We start from the raw sequence: 23,821 nt of genomic DNA, 5'->3' as shown, positions 1-23,821 counted from the left end.
TTCTCATTGTCTTGTCAGTATGTTTGTATTTAAGTTCCTAGTTTTTGTTCTGTCCTTGTTGGATCATTGTCGCTGTCGGGTTGTTTTGTTTCTCCCAGTGTTATGTTTTGTTTCATAGTGTTTCTTTGCTACTTTGAGTTTGGGGTTTTTCAAGATTTGTTTTTCCTCGTTTTTGTTAATAAATATTTTCTTCATTACCCCCTGCTTCTCCTGCCTCACTGCATTTGGGTCTTCCATCCCGGAAACGTGACAGAATGATCCGAAAAATGGACCCCGCAGGACAGGTCCCATTCCCACCTGGCTCAAGCGGCGCTGCACGCCTGCGGCTGCCACCCGTTTCCTGTTCCGGTGGCGCACGTCCTGCGGCCGCCTTCCGTTCCCTGTTCCGGCGGCGCACGTCCTGCGGCCGCTCTTGTTTCCTGTTCCGGCGGCGCACATCCTGCGGCCGCTCTCGTTTTCTGTTCCGGTGGCGCACGGCCTGCGCCCGCCCTCCTGTTCCCATTCCGGCGGCCGCCCTCCTGTTTCCGTTACGGCGGCGCGCGGCCGCCCTGCTGTTTCCGTTCCGGCGGCGCGCGGCCGCCCTGCTGTTTCCGTTCCGGCGGCGCGCGGCCGCCCTGCTGTTTCCGTTCCGGCGGCGCGCGGCCGCCCTGCTGTTCCCGTTCCGGCGGCGCGCGGCCGCCCTGCTGTTCCCGTTCCGGCGGCGCGCGGCCGCCCTGCTGTTCCCGTTCCGGCGGCCCCCTTCCACCCATCCTGTCTGTTTGTTTTTGGGACGTCTGGGACCTGTCTCTTGGGGGGGGGCTATAATAATAATTTTTTAGTAATTTAAAACCCAATGTGCACTACTTAACTTTACTCACCCCTCAGAGCAACGTTAACTTCCTCGTTCATTAAAGTGTAAGAGGAGCGTCTTGTGGAGGTGGAGGGGGACACGGACACACTAGCATTAGCTAGAATGCTAGCGCTAGCTAATGCTAATGACTGCAATAAACAACAGTCTCATTACAATTATTTAGTAACAAAGTTGACATAATGGGATTTTTAGGGGAAAAAATGTATGTTGTCCTCAGGACTTACCAGTTTCTTGTCAATTGTCTTTTGTCACTCGCTAAAACTGCCAAACATCCCAACTGCTGCTAACTGGTAGCTGGAACTGGTTTGAAGAGCAAGTCATGTGAGCGGGGGCACAGGTGCACAACATGGTATACAGTACATTGAAACCATGTCTATTTCATGTTGACAATTCAACATTACATTTAAATAATTTATCTTTTCTTTTGATTGAAGATAATTCTATTTTGCTTTGAATGTTTTAAAGCACTTTGAGTTGCATTTTTATGTATGAAAAGTGCTATATAAATAAAATGTGATTGATTAAAAAAAAACAGCATTTATACAACGCTATTCCAACAACATTTTTTCAAAGGTTGAAATGCTTGCTGTAATTTAATATTAAATAAAGATTTATCAATGTCAGCCCAGTTGAATCATATATATATAAAATGATGTTCAATAAACGATTGACCATCAATCTTCAACCGAAACCAAATCCAACCTTCTTAACCCAAATCCAACGTTGATTCAACGGCATCTTTTCATCAGAAATCCAATGTTGATAAAATGATGTTGAATCAATGTTGATGGACCATCAATCTTCAACCGTAACCAAAAGTCAACCTTAACCCAAATTCAACGTTGATTCAACGTCTTTTGCTATCTGTGTTGGCTCCATAAAGGTAGGGATTGTTTTGAAAAACTGCCCTCAGGAATAAACTTCGAACAGAACAGAGTCCAGCCCCTTACACACTGCCCTCCTACGGTGGAATGGGGAAATGAAATTGAATGCAAAATTGATGGCAGTGTGGTCATGAAGGGGCAAGGGGTTAGGGTGCCGGTGATTTGCTGAAGGGTATCTCAATAAGTCAACCCCACTACCACTTTGCCCCTTTTTATTTTCACATGGTAAAATTGTGTCCAAATTAGAGCAAATGTTACATTGAATGAATGAATTGCGTTAAACTTGTAAGAGGGTATTCTGTGCTGAACATTATTAAGTGCTAAAAAGCTTTATCGTATTGTTGATCTCTGTGCACTTTATGTTAGTGGCAAACAGATGAGTTGCTCTGCTCTCAAAGATTTGCTCTGCAGGCCACTACAGGTTGAGAGTCACTCTAATTACCGACTACACAGCAAGGCAGCGGGTACTCAATGAGTCTTCAGATGTTCAGGTGGGGGGTCACATTCTCAAACATCCCCCACCCAAACAGACACTCTTCCTTTGTTCTCGCAGGTGAGATTACTGAGGTTACTGTGGGGATGGGAGTCGAGGCATTGAGGAATGTGTGTGCGTGTGTGTGTGTGTGTGTGTGTGGGGGGGGGGCGTGATGGTGTGTGTGGGGGTGTGTGTGTGTGTGTGGGGGGGGGGTCTGAACTGAGCTGTAAAATAAACACCACTGTAAAACAGCATAAAAAGAGATTCCAAAGGGGGTGAAAACATACAAATATACTCGACCAATTTCAGTTTTCATAAACTGAACACTTAGTGCAGCAATCGCATATTGCAGCAGCAATAGTCGTAAATCTTTTTTGTGGACCAGCAATCAATATGATTGTCATAGCTAGGCAAGCCAAGCAGCTAGAAAACATTACAGCAATGAAGATAGATTGAAACTGTATACATCAATGTGACTTGGAATTTAGTTGTAGTTATATAGCCATTAGTGTACGTGTGCGTGTGTGTCTGTGTCAGTGTGTGTTGATAACTGACTAAAATAAACTGATCATAAGAAAATGTTAAAACACATTAATGAGTTGATGTGGAAGCTAAAGTGCAAATCCGCAACACATTAATTAATACTTATTCCAGAAGGTGAGCGAGAGGAGTCATTCTGCTCAACGCAATGGTCAAGTGAACACAATTGATGAAGAAATATTAACAAATTAGCGTAAGCACACAGTCGCTTTTAGTACATAAGTGGCACATTGTGATGAGTTCAGAATCTGATTATTGAAAAATCTTTTAATATAATCGTATATTCAAAGTATATGCCCAAACTTTGTGAGGGGCACAAGTTCGAGTTTACAGTAACTACTTAACAACGTAATTTATTCTGATAGTCTGACGGATGCATGTTTGTCGGGCTACTGTCGACTTACTTCTATGTAGGCGGGGGCGGTGTGGGGGAGTTCAGTTCAAGTCTGATCGGACTTGAGAGGTTGGAAGTGAATGTTGGGTATTCTCCTCCGTGAGAAGACGAAGATGCTGCGTGTTCAACTCGTGCTGCTTCTTGGTAAGAAACTTCAAGTATATATATCTTTTAATTTGTTTCAAGGAAACCAGCCACTATAAAAGTGTCATCCGACACACGCAACACGTCGTAAAATGTGCTGCTGCTTTTTCACCGATTTTGCATAGAAACCGATTACAACACACGTCTTTAAATTAATGACAATCGTGACTGTAAACTTGTCGATTTTACTTTATTATTTGCCAAGAAGTTGCGATGACATTAAAATGTAAGTGTGTTAAAATGACAAAGGAAAAACCCCAAAAAGCAAATGCAATCAGGAGAGTATTTAAGAGGTCCAAGCCCCTTCCCTGAAATTTATTACATTAACACATCGCTGAATATCCAATGAAGGCCAATGAATTTTATGTGATTCAATCATTTCAGTGTCAGCTCATCATTTTTTTTATAAATAAAAACAATTAAATTTCTGTGGTTTGAATTACGTCAGCCAAAGTTTACTATGAAATTGCTCTGCGTTTGAAATAGCAGCTAATGATTGTTTTAATATCTGATTAATCTGTTGACTACTTTCTCAATTCATCCACGAATTGTATCAAAAAACATTATTTAGTTTTGATCTCTTTGTTCAAAAACAGAAAGTGCAGAAAATGCTCCAAGTAAACAGATTGTGAGGCAGTTATATGTTGATCATTGGTCGTCAAAGTCAAAGCAGATATTTGCAAATTTCTTATTTTTTATTCATTTATTCAACATGAATAATCAGCCTATTTTCATGGAGGAAAAAAATCTGATAATATTTACAGTTTAGAGGCTGAAATTTGGAGGATTTAGATACATTTGAATATTAAATTAAACAAGGTCTCAAAACGATTATTTGACTATCAAATATAATTATTGATTAAGTTGATAATCGCTTAGTTGCCAATTAATCATCGCACCTCTAGTTAAAAAGGTTAATGTGAACACATACACTAAAGATAGGCCGATGTGTATTTTTCAGGGAAGATATCGAGTCTGATAACCAATATTTGGAGTTGATATTCATTTTTGGCTTTGTTTAGATGTTTTCAAGCACAATTTGAAGAGATTTGCTAAATGTTCAAAGCGCAGAATCCAATTAACATAAAACAATAACTCCAAAAAAGTGTTTTCCCAGGACAGCGATGTGTATGTGTGTATGCATATACATATATATTTGTGTATACATATGTATATGTCTGAATGTATATGAGCCATTCTACCAAATTGGTTGAAATTGCTGTCCCACAATGAAAATCAAATTTTAGTAAAAAAAAAAAAAAGAAAGTCAAAAAAATCAAAGTGTTCAGACCTTGCATATTTAGTAATATCTTGTTATGATCTATTTTACCACAAGGCATTAATTGAGATACTATTAAACTGAATGTATAAAAAGTCATCTTTTATATGTCACTTCCTATTGGGAGATGACTGTCCCAATCTCTAACACCTAAATTTCAATTCATGAAAAAAAATGTAGAAGATTTTTGCCAATTTAAAAAATACTTTACTTTAATAGAACACTTTGGTTGCTTTTAAATGTATGGTGAAAGATTTACATTGATTTTGTAGATTTTTTTCAAATTAGAAGTTTTTATGTAAAAAAACCTGTCCCAACTTTTCACGTCACTACCAAAACGCAAAGAGTATTTGTCTGTAGGCAGGGCTTGGTTTTAGCCACATCCCCAGAAATTTCACCACTAAGAGACATTACCTTCATGTTCATCACTGGGCACATGGCGAGTAATTACTTGGCAGCATTATTAAGTTATGTGCCCTCCAAAGTCTGAAAGTCAGCATGTGGTTTTAAGGACCGTCACTACCGAACACTTCATTTCGGCAATAAAATAAGCACTTTTGATTTTAATGCTAAATGTACTATTTTCTATCTCTGTACACATGCTCAAAACTGTCTGTGGTAGCCACGTTGTACCTAGCATTGTTGAGTATTGTCAACAACTATCGTAAAACGTCACTACCGAAACGATCACTATAGCGAAACGTTTCGGTAGTGACATAATGGTTTCGGTGGTGACAATTTGATGTTTATTTTTGAATAAAGTTTTAAATAATATAATACATAGATACATATGTAATACATAGATCTTTCTGATTTTAACTATATTCGATTCCATATTTTATCTTAATTTGAAGGGAAAAATAAAACCGAAACAGTCACTACCGAAACATACAGAGAGGTTTCGGTTGTGACATAATGGTTTCGGTAGTGACAATATGATCTTTATTTTCTAATAAAGTAAGTTTTAAATAATATAATATATAGATACATATGTCATACATAGATCTCTCTGATTTTAACAATATAGTATTTAATATTTTATCTTAATTTGAAGGGAAAAACATCAAAATGCCAAAAAGCCTAGCAGAGACAGAGTACAGGCGAAGGGTTACAATAACCCAGTGAAATCCAAAGAATATTTAATAAAGGAAAAGAGAAAGAAATAAGAGATGGAAGGAAGAAGGAAAGCTGAAGTCTACCAATAAATTATCCAGCAGAGAGCAAAGGAAAGTCAGAAGAGCATGGAGGAAAAAACAAGACCATCGGATGTCTCTCAAAAAACAGAGAGAGAGGGAACATACATACAGGGAAATGTATGTTAAAAAAATGTTTGTCATTCCAATTAAATTTTCATTTGGAAGGTGAAACCACAGTTTTTCAATGATGAAGAGCCCTGTGATGGACAGGTGACCGGTCCAGCGTGTACCCTGCTTTTGCCCTAAATCGGCTGCGATCAACTCCAACCCCCTCCGACCCTGAGTACAGCACAAAGCAGTAGAAAATGAAAAAAATAATGTTTCATTAGTTAAAATACGGCGGCACGGTGGTCGACTGGTTAGCACGTCCGCCTCACAGTTCAGAGGTCGTGGGTTCGATCCCGGCTCCGGCCTCCCTGTGTGGAGTTTGCATGTTCTCCCCGTGCCTGCGTGGGTTTTCTCCGGGCACTCCGGTTTCCTCCCACATTCCAAAAACATGCATGGTAAGTTGATTGGATACTCTAAATTGCCCCTAGGTGTGATTGTGAGTGTGGATGTTTGTCTTTGTGTGCCCTGCGATTGGCTGGCAACCAATTCAGGGTGTCCCCCGCCTACTGCCCAAAGACAGCTGGGATAGGCTCCAGCACGCCCCGCGACCCTTGTGAGGAGAAGCGGTACAGATAATGGATGGATAGTTATAATACACGTTAAAAGTTAAAATATAGCAAAACTAGTTAAGTGATTACAATTCTACCCTCTCACAAAGTATTACTGCAACAGCAGCAACAATATGGTCACTACTGAAATGTTGCAGTCACTACCAAAAAACTGATGTTTGAACAAAAATAAAAAGTATTGAATCATCAACCAACAATTTTTGATAGTGATTGTTTAACGGTATGTTTGTTTTAATTAATGATGACTTTTGAAGTCAATGTGATCAACTTTCTACATTTTACAATGAAAAATAGCATATACATTTTGATTTATTTCGGAAAAAGTCATATTAAATTCTGTTAAAAATTCATTATGATTGGTTTTGATGTCAAAACCATATATATTAATATATAAAGAATACTCTGCAGAGGGGGGAATGGAAAAAAATATGAATCAGCTAGTTAGAATTATTTTTATTCTTCTGTAATTGTCATCATGTCATCTTCCAAACCGCTTATCCTATACAGGGAGGTGCTGGAGCCTATTCCAGCCGTCAACGGGCGAAGGCAGACTACACCCCGAACTGGTTGCCATCCAGTTGCAGGGCACACACAGACACCGTTACTGAGCGGGAATCGATCCCACGCTGCCCGCACACAACTCAGACGTGTGTACCACTACACTATCAGTGACCCCTTCTGAAATTGTGTGTTTCGGTAGTGACACATTTTAGGGACAGGCAACGGGTAAAAGCTAGAAAATACTATTTGAAAAGTGACTGTACTTTTACTATATTTGTGCCCCTTTGATATATATATATAAACGCCTGAGACCAAGCGACCGCCACATTTGCTGTTTTAAGGATAAATAGATCAAAACAAATGTAGAAGAAAAATGGTGAGTGCGGGAGACAGCATGGAGCTAGATGAGCCGTCTATACAAATCAGCCGTTTGTATACTGTATTGTGTATATAATATAGTCAGCCGGGCACATTTCAACTTCCGTATGGGGTGCAAGGTTGCGAGCGGTGGAGCGAACAAAAACTGTGTCGGCGCTGTTGGACCTCCATTCGCTATGTTGCAGGTAACACTTCAAACATGCTAACATCACCCGATACAGTTACCCAGGGGTCGAAAAATTAAACCCGCTCAACACCAACAATTTATCCCCGCTACTTTTAAGCAGCCTGGAGAAGTGAAAGCAGTCAGGGCCAAGGATATTCGTAATTACTGAAGCAATCGGCACATATTGCAACAACTATGCGTCCGAATGCTTTAGTCTAGGAACCGCGGGCTTCAGACGTTTATTAAACATGCTGGAGCCCCGTTACAATGTTCCATCCCGGGCGCATATTAGCAAGACCGCGCCTCCCGTCATATACAATCATACAATGGCCGTGGTGGAGCATGAGCTGTCGTCTGCTGCGCCCTAACTCTTAGAACGAAACAGGGCATTCTGATAAATATTGCGTTTGTAGAATAAGTGTTGATCCAATGGCTAAAACGAGTGCATTTTACTGCTTAATTTATATTTCACAAACGCAACATTAATCAGACTGCTGTTTCAACTAGTGGGCCTGCTGGGGACATATTCTTGAAAAAAATATGTTTGGGTTGACTTCCACTTAGATCGGGGGAGCGGTGAGTCTCTACTCTACTGCTGGAGACCTCTCATTCAGGTGAATGGGACCCATTAACCATCAAAAATGCATTCATCACATATGAAATTGTCAATATGGTTCAACATTGTTATTGAACATTATTATATTTACTGTGTGCGGTATTTTTATGAATTAGACGACAGCCGTCAAAGCCTCATCTAAAACCAGGAAATGGGTGTGTGCGGTAGAGTTCCTTGCTGCATCACTGTCGGCCAATCAGAAGAGTGGCGACATGGCCCTGCTTGGCCCCAGACTGCCGGCGCTTTAGAACCATCTCCGAGATAGTTCTGAAAAGCAGTTACATTGAATTACATTGAAAAACTTTAATGGAAAATGTCTGGGGCACCGAGGAGGCGTCTCGGTGTGGTGTGGAGCTAATGGAAAAGTGCCTAACGTTAATGTTTTTTGTTAGACTGACCAATCTCGGCGTGGGGCTTCTGTTCTTAGGTCTACTGTTGTTCACCTTGGCCCAGCAAGTTAATCCTGTGGTAGGCCAAGGCCAGGATCAAATCAGCCTACCAGAGCACAGTGATGTCTGCACCGAGGGCAGCTGTTACCCAGCAACAGGAGATCTTCTTATTGGTCGAGCGCACCAGCTTTCGTCAACCTCCACCTGTGGACTAAATCGTCCCGAACCCTTCTGCATTGTCAGCCATCTCCAGGTAAGACAAACGTTTGGATAAGGGGTCACCAATGTGGTGCATGTGGGCACCAGGTAGCCCCCAAGCACCATATGAGTAGCAAACGGGCCTATTGTAAAAATAGCTCACCGGTGATGGGACATTGTGATTTTCTAGGAATGTTGTAGGGGTGATCATTTGAAAATGTAAACACGATTTTTAGAAACAAAATGTTTGCACGTTGACATTTTTTGTTTTCAAATTATTGGGAAAAATTATTTATCTTCACAATAACAGAATTATTAAAGACTAATAGAGAAAATGTGTTGTTTCAGAAGTGCCTATCAATCTGGTAGCCTCTTTGCATTAATCAGCACCCGAGAAGTAGATCTAAGTTTTAAAAAGGTTGGTGACCCCTGATTTAGAGAACAGATACAAGTCTTGTACGATGAATCACTATTTTAACTTGACAAGGTGATTCAAGTTCAGACTGATTTTCAGTGTTATTTGAAAATTCAGCTATTCAGCAGGACATGTCTTGTAAGAGACAGTATATGAATGAGAGAAGACAACATTTATTAAACACTAGCTGTCTACAAATTCAAAGACTAATAAATCTACAAACCAACCTTAAATCTCTTCCAAATTTTGACAGTAGAATATTTTATAAAGACCAAATAGGGCTGCGCAATATATCGAAAAAATATTGATATCGTGATATCGGCCCATGCCATATGCTTATCGCAAAGACATGCAATATATTTCTTATGGAATTGTATGCTTTTATCTGAAATTGACCAGTCAGACGCAAACTTTTACGAAAGGCCTCAACAGGAAAATATTGCCTCTTGTTACAAAAGAAATTTCAAGATACGAAATACAGTATGGGCTGCCACTCGCAGCTCCGCAGTTTCCTGAACGCAACATACTCATAGCTGCTCTGCCATTGGCTAGCCTAGCATCTTCCTCGCATCCCATTGGCTAAGAGGGACCTCTACCGTATGTGTCTGTGTGCAGATAGAGAGGTAGATAGATAGCTATGTGATAGATATGTCAATGCAGCGTCCTCGTCATTCGCCCCTCGGGCCATGAGGTGTTCCGATATTTTGGCGTGAATTAGAAACGAGGAAAAGAAAAAGGAGAAAATGTTTTTTTTTCTCCATACAAACGAAGCAAGCGATAATTGAAAAGTATGAAAAGGGGATGCGTTTGGTTGATCTCGCCAAAGAATATGACCGTCGCCACGTCATTAAATCAGTTCTTTACAAAACACCAGGCAAAAACCACTTCTGAGAGAGAACATGAACCAAAGAGGGAAAAAAGCGATGAGGACAGTAATTAAAAGGTAAATGATCGTCATTTTTATTCTTTACTCTATTCTTTTTCTTTTTTTTTTTACATTATGCACAACTCTCATTTATTGTGCAATAATCTAATTGTAACATGTTTTGATGCATTTTTATGCTTTATAAAACATTTATGTCTGAATATTGAGGGGCTTGGAACGGATTACGGCATTTACATGGAAAACACGTCTCTACTTACAAAGTTTTCTACTTAAGAAATTTCTTCCAGAACCAGTTCATTTCGTAAGTAGAGGTACCACTGTAATTAGCTAAGAATATGTTGCGCTTGCTTATTTCATTACATGAAAAATTGCTAAGTCTTTCATTAGATAATAAAAATGTCCTTTCTTTAGGTACATGTTAAATACCGCAATAATATCGATATCGCTACATTCAACAACGATATAGCATATCGCATGTTTTTCCAATACCGTGCAGCCCTAGACCACAATAATAAAAGTTTTGCTTTTTACACTGACCCAAACAATGGTTGTATATTGCTGCACCTGAAATGTGGTCTTACACAGAAGACAACATTCTTGAACTCACATGATTTAGATGCCATGTGACAGCATCTATTGTGATTAGGGCTGAACGATTAATTGCATTTGCAATATAATCGCGATTTGAGAAAACGCGATTACGTAATCCCGAAGGCTGCGGTTTAAATGGCCATTACCGAAGTCTAAGCTAACTCTGCCGCAGCTACAGCATGGCCATTTTGTCACTTCTGTCGACTGGAAATGACAAAACAGTTGCTCAGGGCTCAGGTAACGACCAATCACAGCTCACCTGTTTTCTGGAGCTGAGCCATGATTGGTTGTTACCTGAGACCTGAGCATCTGTGATGTCATTTTCGGTGGACAGAAGTGACAAAATGTAATAAAGATTGACTGTTGAAAAATACAAGTATCTTGAAAAAAAATTGCAATTTTATATTTTCCATAATCATTCAGCCCTAATTGCGATGAGTGGGCCAAACCCAATACACCACTGACTCCCAACCTTTTTTTGCTGGTATACCCCTGAACATTTTTTGTCATACTATGAGTACTCATATAAATCAGCCACGGAGAGGTTCGTCCTTTTGATATGTTGAAGTGGGCATTAATAGGGATGTCCACATAAATTTTGCTGCCAATTGATCACCGTTTTAACCTTATAAACAATGAAACTACAATGATTTCCAATGGAGAGTTAGTTATCGGTCCCTCCAGTGACTCCGACCGAACAAGATAGAACGGTAAAGGGTGAGAGACCCAAGTCGCATTTATAATGTAATATGAACGCTTACGCAAAAAAATCTGATTTTTATAACAAAAAATCTGAATTGAGAATTAAGACCTGCGATGTGAACCTAGCCTTATTTTGAAAACCGGTGGTGGTATTATTATGCTTTGGGGCTCTTTTTCTTGAGTTGGAATTGGGGCTAAGATGAGTGAACGAAGTTATGAACGGTTTGTAATAGCATTTAGTGTTAGCGCATAGACTACTGTTGTCTTTTAATTGATTTGGGTTTAATCAAAGGTGCTTTAATGACAGCAGGTGCGTGCTGATCCAACTTTAACATGAGCTTAAATGGGAATAGTAAATTCGAAACACTTCCCCTCTGAAAAAATATTTTAAAACAATTCAGTTGAATTTCACAGTTTATAGGTTACATTAATGTGAGAGACATTTTCAAATGATTTATCTTGTTGAGTTGGTCTTCTTGCTAGCTTTATCGTAGCTTGTACCTGCAATGCTAGTTAGCGATTCTTTGGTTCTTTCAATTTTGAAATGCTCACTGGTGGCATAAGTAACACATTATTGAAACATCACATGCCATTCCGTCTTTAGTTTTTACAGCTGTATTGTTGCTCCGGCTGTGATACCACCTCTGGAGGAGGGACTGTGATGAGCAACACAGCGCCCCTCCCACCGTAACAGGATTTAGCCATCTTGAGAACAGGATGTGTAAAGCAGGCTGATGTTAACATGCTATGTAACTACATATTTCCCTGTTCACTTTCCTTTTATTAGGCTCTCTGCTCCTAAGACAATTCAAAACTGATTTGTGTTAAAACAGCACAAACATAAAACAAAGGGTAAGACTCCAGACACCCTGACAGTGAAATAAGTCAAACAAAAGGAAATAGCTGCAGTCATCATAAAAAAATATGACAATTAAAATGTCTGATGTTCATGGAAGAAAACGCTTTTGGTTGTTACCTTCATTTAAATCACATAGTCTTTAATCGCTTTGTCAACTCCCTCAATCAATTTATTTTTATGTAGTACTATCTTATTTGAAATTCTACCAGAAATTGTGACATAAAGTACAATAAAGTTTCAGTAATTTAATGGAATACAATAGTCCGTATGTTTTACAACTTTCATACATACAACATTTTTATTCTCTAAAGCTGTACCAAATTAGACTTACGCGATTTACTTTGTTAGAAAAGCCCCTGTCTACTGATGGAATGGAATGTTTATCAGAAAATAAACTCCCTGTTGTGTATTACTTGGTGTGTGGCTCTGGGGGGGTTATAGTCTGCAGCACATCCTGTGTTGACCATAACCCCCCTCGCTAACACACACACACACACACACACACACACACACACACGCACCCCATATGGAGGTGCTGATATAACTGGAGACAGATGTTTGTCCAGCTGCTTTAGCAGAGTTCTCTCACTGAAAGTAATCTATTGCTCTATGACAATGCTTGGTTAGATGAAACAAGCATCCGCCAGTCTAAACCTATTTGCTGGCATTAGTCAGTTAAGAAAAGTGAATCACTTAAAGAAAGGAGATTGCTTCAAATTAATTAAACTGTTTCATTACTACCCTAACATTTCATTGGACTACTTTGTTGGACTGACATTCTGTCGTAGTGGCTTAGACTAGATTTTGATAAACATAAAAAAGGATTTCATTCCATCCACAATTGAATTAACTTTTCATCAAAATGTCTGATGATGGAAAATGTCTATTTGACCTTTAAAAAGGTCAGGTCATGATGCAAACTAAGTTGTCTCATGCTCCCTGAACCATGATCCCCCAAATCACAGAATTTGATTCATTTTGGCATTGTCACCTTTAATGTGTCTATGCCATCGTGGCCAAAATGTGTCATATACAGTATAAAACAGTATACGTGGTCACCTTGTAGCATTTACAGTACCTCACTAAGTTAGTTACACCACTCACATTTCAGCAACCATTTTATTATATCATCTCAAGGGACAATACAACAGAAATGACATTTCGATATAACAGAATAGTCAGGATACAGTTAGTGCTGTGCGAAATTAAGACATATAAATATTGTAGTAGGGCTGGGCCTATGATCCTGATCAAAAACGGTGATCAGCTGGAAGCATATTTACTCAATAAAACATGTCAGAAATGTGTGTGACAAAAGGCTATCAGATTCGACATTTCCCGGTACCCTTTGGTTTGTGTAGCTTGGTGCAGAAATGATTTGTCCAAATGTTTCTTTTGTAAAACGCAAAAATATAGCATTGGTTAAAAATGTTGACGCCACACCACTGTTCCGACATGGCGTGTGTTCTTCGCTTTTAGAATGCAAGCTTCTCCATTAAGCCCCTCTTAAGGCCGCGAACACTGCCGTCTGCTGGTCAAACCTATACATTGCACCCAATCACACCACACACCATATATTTTCCATGTATTTTCTTTTCTTCCCCTTTTATTGTCATTTTTTATTTTTCTACATTTGTTGTAATTTTGAGCAAAACTTACTTTTTTCATTTACTATTCTGTTTTTGGTACAGATGCTTTAAAAATATCATTTACATTGACATTTTCATTTATTTTGAGGTTTTGGGTATTGGCTTAGTTCTGTTGCTACATTAATGTAAACATTCAAAACGGTAACACAACAACTGTTACATTTGTATGACATCTTTGTCACTCTCCAGACATAACAAATTGATTTATGCTACGCAGCAATTTACGTTTGAAGACATTTTCAGTGGGTAGTAAATTTGCACTGCTATACAATGACAATATAGCCTTGTTTCATTTTTGTAGTATTGTTCGTTGAGAAGATGTTCACTGAAATGTGAGGCACGAAAGTGACGTAGACATAACCAAGTGAAGAAGGCACAGATCACAACCGCTAGGTACGAGCCTGTTGGCTGCATTGTTCTATCTGCCGCTGTCAATGTGAAGCCTTCTTTGACCTCAGTGAGAAGTTTTCTGGAGGATGCACAGCGATTTTGTCAAGCTGCCCTCGGCATGTGTGACAACTCTTCTACTGTTGATTTGTTTTTTGTTTTTTTTAAGTTGTTACTGTATCTCCACTGCACTCATCCAGAAAAACAGCAGGAAGACAGGAATCTGAGGAATTTCAGCCTTCATAAAGGCTCTATTTGCCTTTTCTCTTTCTGCCCCACTCTTCCTTTTCTTTTTTGTCAGGAGGAAAAAAAATGTTTCTTGTGTGACTCAGCGACGCCCTACAGTGAACCAGCCAATCAGACGGGGAGCCATCGTATTGAGAATGTCGTTACCACATTTGCTCCGAATAGACTGAAGACCTGGTGGCAATCTGAGAATGGTGAGAGGAAAAAAACAAAAAACAATGAAAGGTCAAAGTTCAACACCGGTCACACATGTTGTTTCGTGTTTAAGTTATAGATGCAGGCGTTTTAGTTGACAAAAAGGCCATACATTTACCATTAAGTTGCATTTAAGTGGAAATAGTCAAAGTGCATCCATCTGGAAATATCACAGCACATTTTATGCGACCATCTTATTCCAAATGGATTCAATTCAATTTTTTTTACCGTATTAATTCTACACAACACCTCATAATGACAATGTGAAAGGCATACCGTTTATATATAGCCTACAGTTAACAGTGCGTGTAAGGGCACAAACCCAGCATCTAGACAAACAAATTGCCAGTAGACCTCTGATGCAGGACTACCACAAGGTCAGAGGTGGATAATCCAGGGTCAGAAAATAAAAATAAAAAAAAACTGCCACTGTTTGGCTTTAGGCGGCACGGTGGTCGACTGGTTAGCACGTCCGCCTCACAGTTCAGAGGTCGTGGGTTCGATCCCGGCTCCGGCCTCCCTGTGTGGAGTTTGCATGTTCTCCCCGTGCCTGCGTGGGTTTTCTCCGGGCACTCCGGTTTCCTCCCACATTCCAAAAACATGCATGGTAAGTTGATTGGATACTCTAAATTGCCCCTAGGTGTGATTGTGAGTGCGGATGTTTGTCTCTGTGTGCCCTGCGATTGGCTGGCAACCAGTTCAGGGTGTCCCCCGCCTACTGCCCAAAGACAGCTGGGATAGGCTCCAGCACGCCCCGCGACCCATGTGAGGAGAAGCGGTACAGATAATGGATGGATGGATGTTTGGCTTTATCCACAGGTGCTTCTACTCAACTGGCAGGTAAAGGAGCTCCCGCGGAGCTGTGGCATAACAACATGTGGTATAAGTGAAGACTTTCAGAGGAAAAAAAAGAATACTTTCAGGAAGCATTGTACAGTGTATGGCATTCCTCCAAAAGTTACATTTTACTATTATTATTATTATGTTATTATTATAATGTCTATTGACAATAAAGGCCTACTAGTTACTGACGACTCATAATGGATCACTCAGACTGTAGAGGGCCTTTAAACATTTCCATGCTATTTATTAGGGGTGTAACGGTACACTCGGGCATATTAATACGTTTCGGTAAGGCGTCCTGTTCGGTCCACTTATTAGCGCGAGCTTACGAACGGACGCTGATTGTTTGCATGCGGGAGACTAGAGTGGCGGTACAAAAGAGAAAGACAGAGCTCGAAGGTGCCCGCGTACACTGCGGACTCCTGTTTGGGAACATTCTTGCTTTCCTGTTCCCCATCGCCGATGGGGAAAGATGCGTGGGTAAGTCCGAAAAGTTGTGTGCCGACATTGCTACATGAAATCGGCGGCTATGTTGCGGCTAGCACGTCTAACATGCACGGCATCATCTGACTGTGAATGTCTCTTAGACGAGGGAGCAAAAACGTCAAACTTATATAGTGAGATTTATCATATTGTAGCGTCTTCCATGAACACGCCGTCAGACGTAGTTTAATTCTCACGTTTTTATTAATTCAAGTACAACTGCTCGCGCTCTTCTTTTTCCGCGGCTCCAATCGCTTGCCGTACGATGCACTCATGAACCTCGGAAACATCACAATTCAGCAACACACAAATCCGACCACAACACAGATATAACCCAATTCGTTACAATATGGTGTTGAACATTCAAAGATTTCAATGCCTAAAAAGTGTATACAATTTCATAAAAACTTTTTAAAGTTACTGTATTTTTTCATTATAAAAAGAGTTTTAATATAGTTAGCAATAATTGTAACTGTTACTGTATGTATTTTTTTTTATCACAAAAAGTGTATACATGTACTGTAATGACAACTTGTGTTTAACTTAAATACTTAGGTGTGTCATAGGCTATTGCTGCTGAGTGTTTAAAGATTTCATTGTCTTAATAATATACAAAATTAAGAAATCTTTATTGTTAGTGTATTTTTTATTCTGGTGTAATTTCTTAGAATATCACCCGAATGGTTCACTATTACTTATTTTTTCTAAAACACCCTTTACTTGTCCTCTTCTCAAAATAAATATATTAAAAACAATAGTCTTTTTTTTGTACCGAAAATATACTGAACCGAAGTTTCCAAAAAAACGAACCGAACCGAAATGTGATTTAGCGTACCGTTACACCCCTACTATTTATACAGTATATGCGATTGAATGTCCTATAAATGTTTATATTCCTATTTATTACATAAATACTGTATCTGGGCATTACATGGACAACCAACAATGGGATTATGACACGCCAGATGGCATGCAAACTCTGGTCAGATTTTGCTCAAAGTGACGGCGTCTGATGTTCAGCCCATTGCATTCTGACGGTGTCATAAATTCAGAATGTTGATCTAACACTGAAAACAATTCAGATTATTGATCCTCTGTATACAGGTGTGGAAAATGTCACAATCCAGCTCAACCTGGAGGCAGAGTTTCACTTCACTCACCTCATCATGACCTTCAAAGTGAGTTATTGCAAACTGTATTGGGATATCACACATGAATACATTCAACAGGTGTATATGTTTAAAGAGATAGAAGAAGACCCAATTTGTTGTGAAGAGTGTCCAGCTCTAGTCTATGTACAAAACACTGGACTTAAAGGGAAGTCAACTAAAAAAATGTCTTAACAATAATATGTTCCATGTAGCCCCACTAGTCTAAACACGGCATTCTGATTAATATTGTATTTGTGGAATATGAGTTGAGCAGTAAATTCCACCTGTTTTTGTCCATCTCAGGGAGCGGCCATTTTGCCACTTGCTGTTGACTGAAAATGACATCGCAGTTGCTCAGGTAACGACCAATCATGGCTCAGCTTCAGAAAACAGGTGAGCCGTGATTGGTCATTACCTGAGCTTTGAGCAACTGCGACGCCATTTTCAGGTGACAGCAAGTGGCTAAATGCCCCCTGAGATGGACAAAAACAGATGGATTTTACTGCTTAACTCCTATTCCACACATACAATATTAATCAGAATGCTGTGTTTAGACTAGTGGACGTGCATAGAACATATTATTGGAAAAAAAAATTATAGGGTTGACATCCACTTTAAGCAAACTCCAATTATATTTTACTACTTTCAAAATAAATTTGATTGGATAGAAGCATTGTAAAATCATTATTGTTACAATATTATTTGATAGACAGTGTACTTTAATGGTATATGTAGCACAAAATATGTCAAACTAGGATACATTAGGCCCTGTTTTCGTTCAAAGCGCAGCCTAACTGTGCGCATTGGTGGAATTTTCTTTCTTTTGGGATTTTTTTTAGACTTTTCGCTGGTAAAAATGTCTGTAATGGGGCGTTTGCACCTTTGGGCGCCATTGTGGGATGGAAGGTCATTATTTTCCCTCGGCATCACTCATTTGCATCGAAATCAGGGCGGTGCGGACTGCATGCCCGAATACGCCATGCTTGAATGTTGCGGAAACAAAAATTTGACTAGCTGGAGTTCGTGTATGATACTGGCACATAAATGTCAATATCTCCCCTTTTGGGTGATGTGGTCGGTGCGCCTTGACCGTGTGTAACCCCACCCCAACACTGATGGGGGTACTATTAAAATATTTTTAACATGAGCATGATTATAATTTGTTCAATGAATTGATTTCGACAGTGATTCGGAGGGATTGTCCCATGTTGGTGTCATATTTACAATTGAAATCTCATGAGGTCCACCACACATGTCCGCAGAGTCCAAATCTGTCTGCCTGTGCTTCGATTAAATACACCAAAATCATGTTAGACCACATGCGCTGCAAAATAGACCACCTTTTAGCCAGTCTAAAATGTAGTCTACTTTTTGTCACCAAATTGCGAGATGTGCTGGAGGTTAATGCTCAGTGATGCGTAGCGTGTCTACCAAATTCACAAACATGCTGAACTTGACAATTGACCGCAACAAAAATGACGATGCGCCCGTTTGCACGCCGAGCGCACGGTGATTAGTTCTTTTCACTGGCTCTCCTCCCTGAAGACATTTCGACCTGCTGCAATGGTGATTGAGCGCTCAGCAGACTTTGGGAAAACCTGGAAGGTGTACCGCTACTTTGCCTATGACTGTGAAACGTCCTTCCCTGACGTTTCTGTGGGTCCCATGAAGAAGGTTGACAATGTCATCTGTGACTCACGCTATTCTGACATTGAACCATCCACTGAGGGAGAGGTAATGTCAATTTACTGAACTTACATCACTTTCACAAGTACAATTTTTTGCTTTAGATCAGCTCAGTAATCAGCGGAACCTTTTCAGGTCATTTTCAGAGTTTTGGACCCCGCTTTTCGGATCCATGACCCATATAGCCCTCGAATACAGGGTAGGCACCTAGGGACTTTTTAATGATTTAGCTGTTTGATATGCACTGTTTTTTAAATAGTCATTGATGTTTTCTTTCTGTTTTACAGATATGCTTAAGATCACCAATCTAAGGGTGAAGTTCACCAAACTTCACACGCTTGGGGACAACCTGCTCGACTCCCGTATGGAGATTAAAGAGAAGTATTACTATGCTGTCTATGACATGGTCGTTCGAGGAAACTGCTTCTGCTATGGACACGCGTCAGAGTGTGCCCCAGTCCAGGAAACTGGCTATGTTAGGGAAGGCAAGGTAAGTTGATAAAACCTCTGATAAATGATACAAAAAACACCACAAATCCAATTGTTCCTATATCAGCCAAGTAACAAACACAGAAGTTGCTTTAAAGTGACTGATGTACGCTTAAAGCAGAAGTCAACCCAAACATATTTTTTTCAAGAATATGTTCCCAGCAGGCCCACTAGTTGAAACACGGCATTCTGATTAATTTTGCGTTTGTGGAATATAAATTAAGCAGCAAACTGCACTCGTTTTTAGCCATCCCCAGGGGCGGCCATTTTGTCTTCTGTCGACTGAAAATGACATCACAACTGCTCACAACGACTAATCACGGCTGACCTGTTCTCTGAATCTGAGCCGTGATTGGTCGTTGTGAGCAGTTGTGATGGTATGGAAGAGTCTTACATCTCACGCATGCGCAGAAGGTACTTTAATGGTCAGCATCGCTGTCTGTCGTTAAGGTGTATTTTTCCAGCGTGACGTTCCGACAGACGGCCTTAGCGTAAGCCTAACCTAGAAGACCCAAACATTTATGCATAATAAATCACATATTGTTTATTGCAATACAGATTGAAAATAAAAAATCACATACTAAATCACAACCACAATATTGAGGGGGGAAAAATGCAATTACTTTTTCTTCTTTTTCAAAATCGTTCAGCCTTGTCTTTAAATATGGCTCACTGGTCTGTCATGAAATAAATCCTATTGGAAACATGCGCTCGAGGGAAGTTTAATTAATTTAAACATAAAACTAATTAAAACCTATAGAGTCGAAAATAAACCAAAGTATCTCCAAAGGTAATATTGAGACATTTCTTGATCATTTTGATTTCATGTTTCCAGGTTCATGGTCACTGCATGTGTAATCATAATACCAAAGGGCTCAACTGTGAACAATGTCAAGATTTCTATCATGACCTACCTTGGAGACCAGCTAAGGGACGCAACAGCAACGCCTGCAAGAGTGAGTACACTCTGCTCTGCTTCACAGGACAGTCTTCTCATTTTCAGTTCATTTTCTTTACTCTTTGGTGGGAGCCAAACAACTGTGTTGACCTTGTATCAAGATACAGTATTAGCAGAGCTGGGCAGTCGGCCGGATGCCCATTTTTGGGGCAGGGGTGGGGGGTGACAAATTTTTAAAAAGGGTTGGACTAAGCATGGCCGGAAGTGGATTTTAGACCGGCCCACTAATCGGCCCTCATGCGTGTGTCGCCAGGCGGCCAAATTTCCTCTCAGTCTCCTCCGTGAAAGGCTTCTTTTTAGGCTTCTTTGTACTCCTCAACAACGGAGAGAGCGACAACTGCCGCATTGATTCACATGACCGACGCATTGTGCTGTTGGCGACAAGTCTGCAACACATGCCACACACACATCAGGAATTGTTGCTGCTCTGATCGGTCCATTATGTCACATATTGCGATGACATACACTTTCCCACATGGAAGAGAGAATGCACCACGCAGCTCGTTGCTGCTGAAAAAAAAATTAAATAAATATATATATATATATATATATGTATATGTATATATATATATATATATATATGTATATATATATATATATATATATGTATATGTATATATATATATATATATATATATGTGTATATATGTATATATATATATATATATGTATACATATGTATATATATATATATATATATATATATATATATATATATATATATATATATATATATATATATATATATATATATGTATATATATATCAAGCACAGACACAGGAAATGAAAGTGAAACTCTTAATTGTCTTTAGTTTTTGGTTTATGAATATGATTATATATACATGTGTATAATAGGTGCATGTCTGTTTATAGTTATACTTTTGTTTTTTACAGTGTTTACTTTTTTTTATATATGTAAAATAAGCGTTATTAGTTATTTTTTGTATGGGTTACGCTCAGGTATATGTGTGTATGTATTTATGAATAACCCACCTTAGTATTAATAGAACATGATTTCCAATATTTTATAGTGAACAAGGGGTAGGACTCTACTTTTCATTTTATTTCTTCCTACTCCCCTTGAACATATAAACTTTACTGAATTAAGATAAGTACTGACCCTTTATTTTTATATTTTGTTTATATGTTCAATCAAATCAAATCAAAAATCAAAGCAAACTAGTTTGGCAGCGGCATATGTGTAAAAAGAAGCTACTCACCCACATTCCCCCTTCCAGATCGTTTTCGCAATAAAATTAAATGCATCGTCTAGTCATCTCTGTCCCTTTATGGTGCTGCCTTTTTGAAGCGACGCCCCCCGACTTGGAACGTAAATGTTTCAAAACACCTTGTGCCCACGAGTATAGTCAAGCTGCACGCAGCACTCAAGCATGACGCCGGCACATCAAGGTGGAGTTCATGCACTTCTTTTGTCTCGTCTTCCCTACTTCTGGAAATACGCCGTTGCAAAGCTGCTGTGTATAGTGGTTTGCTGGTATGCTTTTATTTTGAAGGCCAGAAAGTGTGAAGGATGGGAAGTGTGGAAAATAAGTAACTTGTTGACTGAGACTTCTGGCCGTCTGTTGGACTCAAATAATTATACATACAATACGACAAATCCAACCCCTGGGGCTCGCAATGCAAGTAAGCACACGCAGTTGGGTAAGTACTACTGCCGCATTTGAAGCGTGTCCACAGCGGGTTCGAATTGTAAATTAGACAGCTAATGATCTTTAAAAAGCCTCTGCCGTTAGCATCTCTCCCGCGGCGACGTCAATCACGGATGCTTTATTTGGGGGGGTCGGAGGGCGGAACGGGGCGGGGGCGACAATGTTTATGAATATGGCCGGAAGGTAGCGGCCGGAAGGGTACCCAGGTCAGGGGTGGAGGGTTGCGGCCGGACCGGCAAAAAAGGGGCAAGTGCCCAGCTCTTAGTATTAGATATGGAAATTAAGGTTATTAATTTCTTAATTTATAGTAATTAAGGTTCCACTGTGCTGTATAACTGAGCTAAGCTCACACTTTGGCTTTGCTTTTGGTTTGAAACGCTTGACCTGCTTTGTTATACCTGACATTACACCAGCATGACACTGGCGTGACACTGGCAGGTTTACTGTTCAACACATTGCGGGTGTCAGGCAGAATACAAGTACCTCCAAGACCGTTTTTGACGTCTCCTTTTGGAGACACCAGTAAAATACTAGTACACAGTAGGAGTGGTATGGCTGCGGGATTCTTTCAATGAAAGAAATGTGCCTTGACTCAAAAAAGTTTGAAAAACACTGCTCTAAACCACACGGCAAAAGGAGCAGCATTCACTTGATGCAATGTGATGAAAACAGTTGAATTATTTTTAATTGTATTCAATCATGTCATTGTTTTTTTAATAAGATACAACAATATGGAATTCTGTTTTTCATCATTCCTCCTTGAGATATGAATGTTTTGAGATACAAGCATGGTCACAGAATGAATTAATTAATTCATCTCAAGGCCCCGCTGTATTAATCCGAAAATACTTATGTTTTGACTGTGGATTTCTCTCATGTTCTCAGAGTGTAACTGCAACCAGCACTCGGACGTGTGTCACTTTGACATGTCCGTCTATGCGGCGTCAGGAAATGTGAGCGGCGGTGTGTGCGATGCCTGTCAACACAATACAACTGGATATAACTGTGAGCAGTGCAAAGCGTTCTACTTCCAACACCCCGAGAAAGATGTTAGAGATCCAAACGTCTGCCAGCGTGAGTAATCAATAAGCTTTTTGGGTCACTTACAATCAGCTTTAGAGTCCCAAATAGATTGTCATCACAGAGGGATTGTCAGATAGAATAAAACAAAAGCAATTCTACTGTATTCTCAACAATATTTATTGGTGATTTTCACACTGAACTGGAAGGACTAATAAAAGAGGACTTACATTTATGATACAGTATATGATTTTTTGAACAAGGGAACCTTAAAGACGAAATCAACCCAAACACATTTTATTTCAAGAATATGTTCTCAGCAGGCCCACCAGTTGAAATACGGAATTCAGATAAATATTGCGTTTGTGGAATATGAGTTAAGCAGCAAAATCCACCCCTTTTAGCCACCTCAGGGGCCGGCCATTTTGTCACTTCTGTCAACTGAAAATGACATCACAACGGCTCAGGTAACGACTAATCACAGCTCACCTGTTTTCTGAAGCTGAGCCATAATTGGTTTACCTGAGCCCTGAGCAACTGTGATGTTATTTTCAGTCGTCAGAAGTGACAAAATGGCCGCCCTCTGAGATGGCCAAAAACCGGTGGATTAACTCTTATTCCACAAACGCAATATTTACCTGAGAATGCCTTGTTTCAAGTTAGTGGGCCTGCATAGAACATATTCTTGAAAAAAATATGTTTGGATTGACTTCCTCTTGAACTAAAAATGATGTAAATACAGTAAATATCAAAAGACGCATAGAGAAAAAGGCTAAGATCTTTGAGCGAGTTTCTATTTTTGTTCTTTGTAATATGGGTTCAACAAAATGGAAATGTAGTTTTAGTCACGTTAAGATATTTGTATTTATCTTCTTTTCGTCACGCTGCTTCACTGTAAACAAT

General features: G+C 39.7%; 1 protein-coding gene across 2 annotated transcripts in view; it reads left to right on the top strand.

The window, feature by feature from the left end:
• The first annotated feature begins 3,186 nt into the window (after positions 1-3,186).
• The window catches only part of lamb1a (laminin, beta 1a), a 48,398-nt gene continuing 27,763 nt past the window's right edge, over positions 3,187-23,821 (top strand). Inside the window, exons 1-9 of one of the 2 annotated variants that reach the window (XM_086029123.1) lie at positions 3,187-3,287; positions 8,528-8,742; positions 14,478-14,616; positions 17,048-17,121; positions 18,640-18,828; positions 18,916-18,979; positions 19,068-19,270; positions 20,105-20,225; positions 22,784-22,972. In XM_086029123.1, coding sequence (XP_085885249.1) covers positions 3,224-3,287; positions 8,528-8,742; positions 14,478-14,616; positions 17,048-17,121; positions 18,640-18,828; positions 18,916-18,979; positions 19,068-19,270; positions 20,105-20,225; positions 22,784-22,972 — 1,258 coding nt within the window. In that variant the 5' untranslated portion in view covers positions 3,187-3,223. Of the gene's footprint in view, positions 3,288-8,527; positions 8,743-14,477; positions 14,617-15,758; positions 15,941-17,047; positions 17,122-18,639; positions 18,829-18,915; positions 18,980-19,067; positions 19,271-20,104; positions 20,226-22,783; positions 22,973-23,821 lie in introns of those variants that run through there. The other variant, XM_086029124.1, reaches the window with a different exon arrangement.

Source organism: Filicampus tigris, chromosome 4, assembly GCF_054856515.1.
Source record: "Filicampus tigris isolate MCC_2025a chromosome 4, RoL_Ftig_1.0, whole genome shotgun sequence".
Lineage (NCBI taxonomy): Eukaryota > Metazoa > Chordata > Actinopteri > Syngnathiformes > Syngnathidae > Filicampus > Filicampus tigris.
Note: the sequence above shows the minus strand (reverse complement) of the source record. Positions and strands in the feature narration are given on the sequence as shown.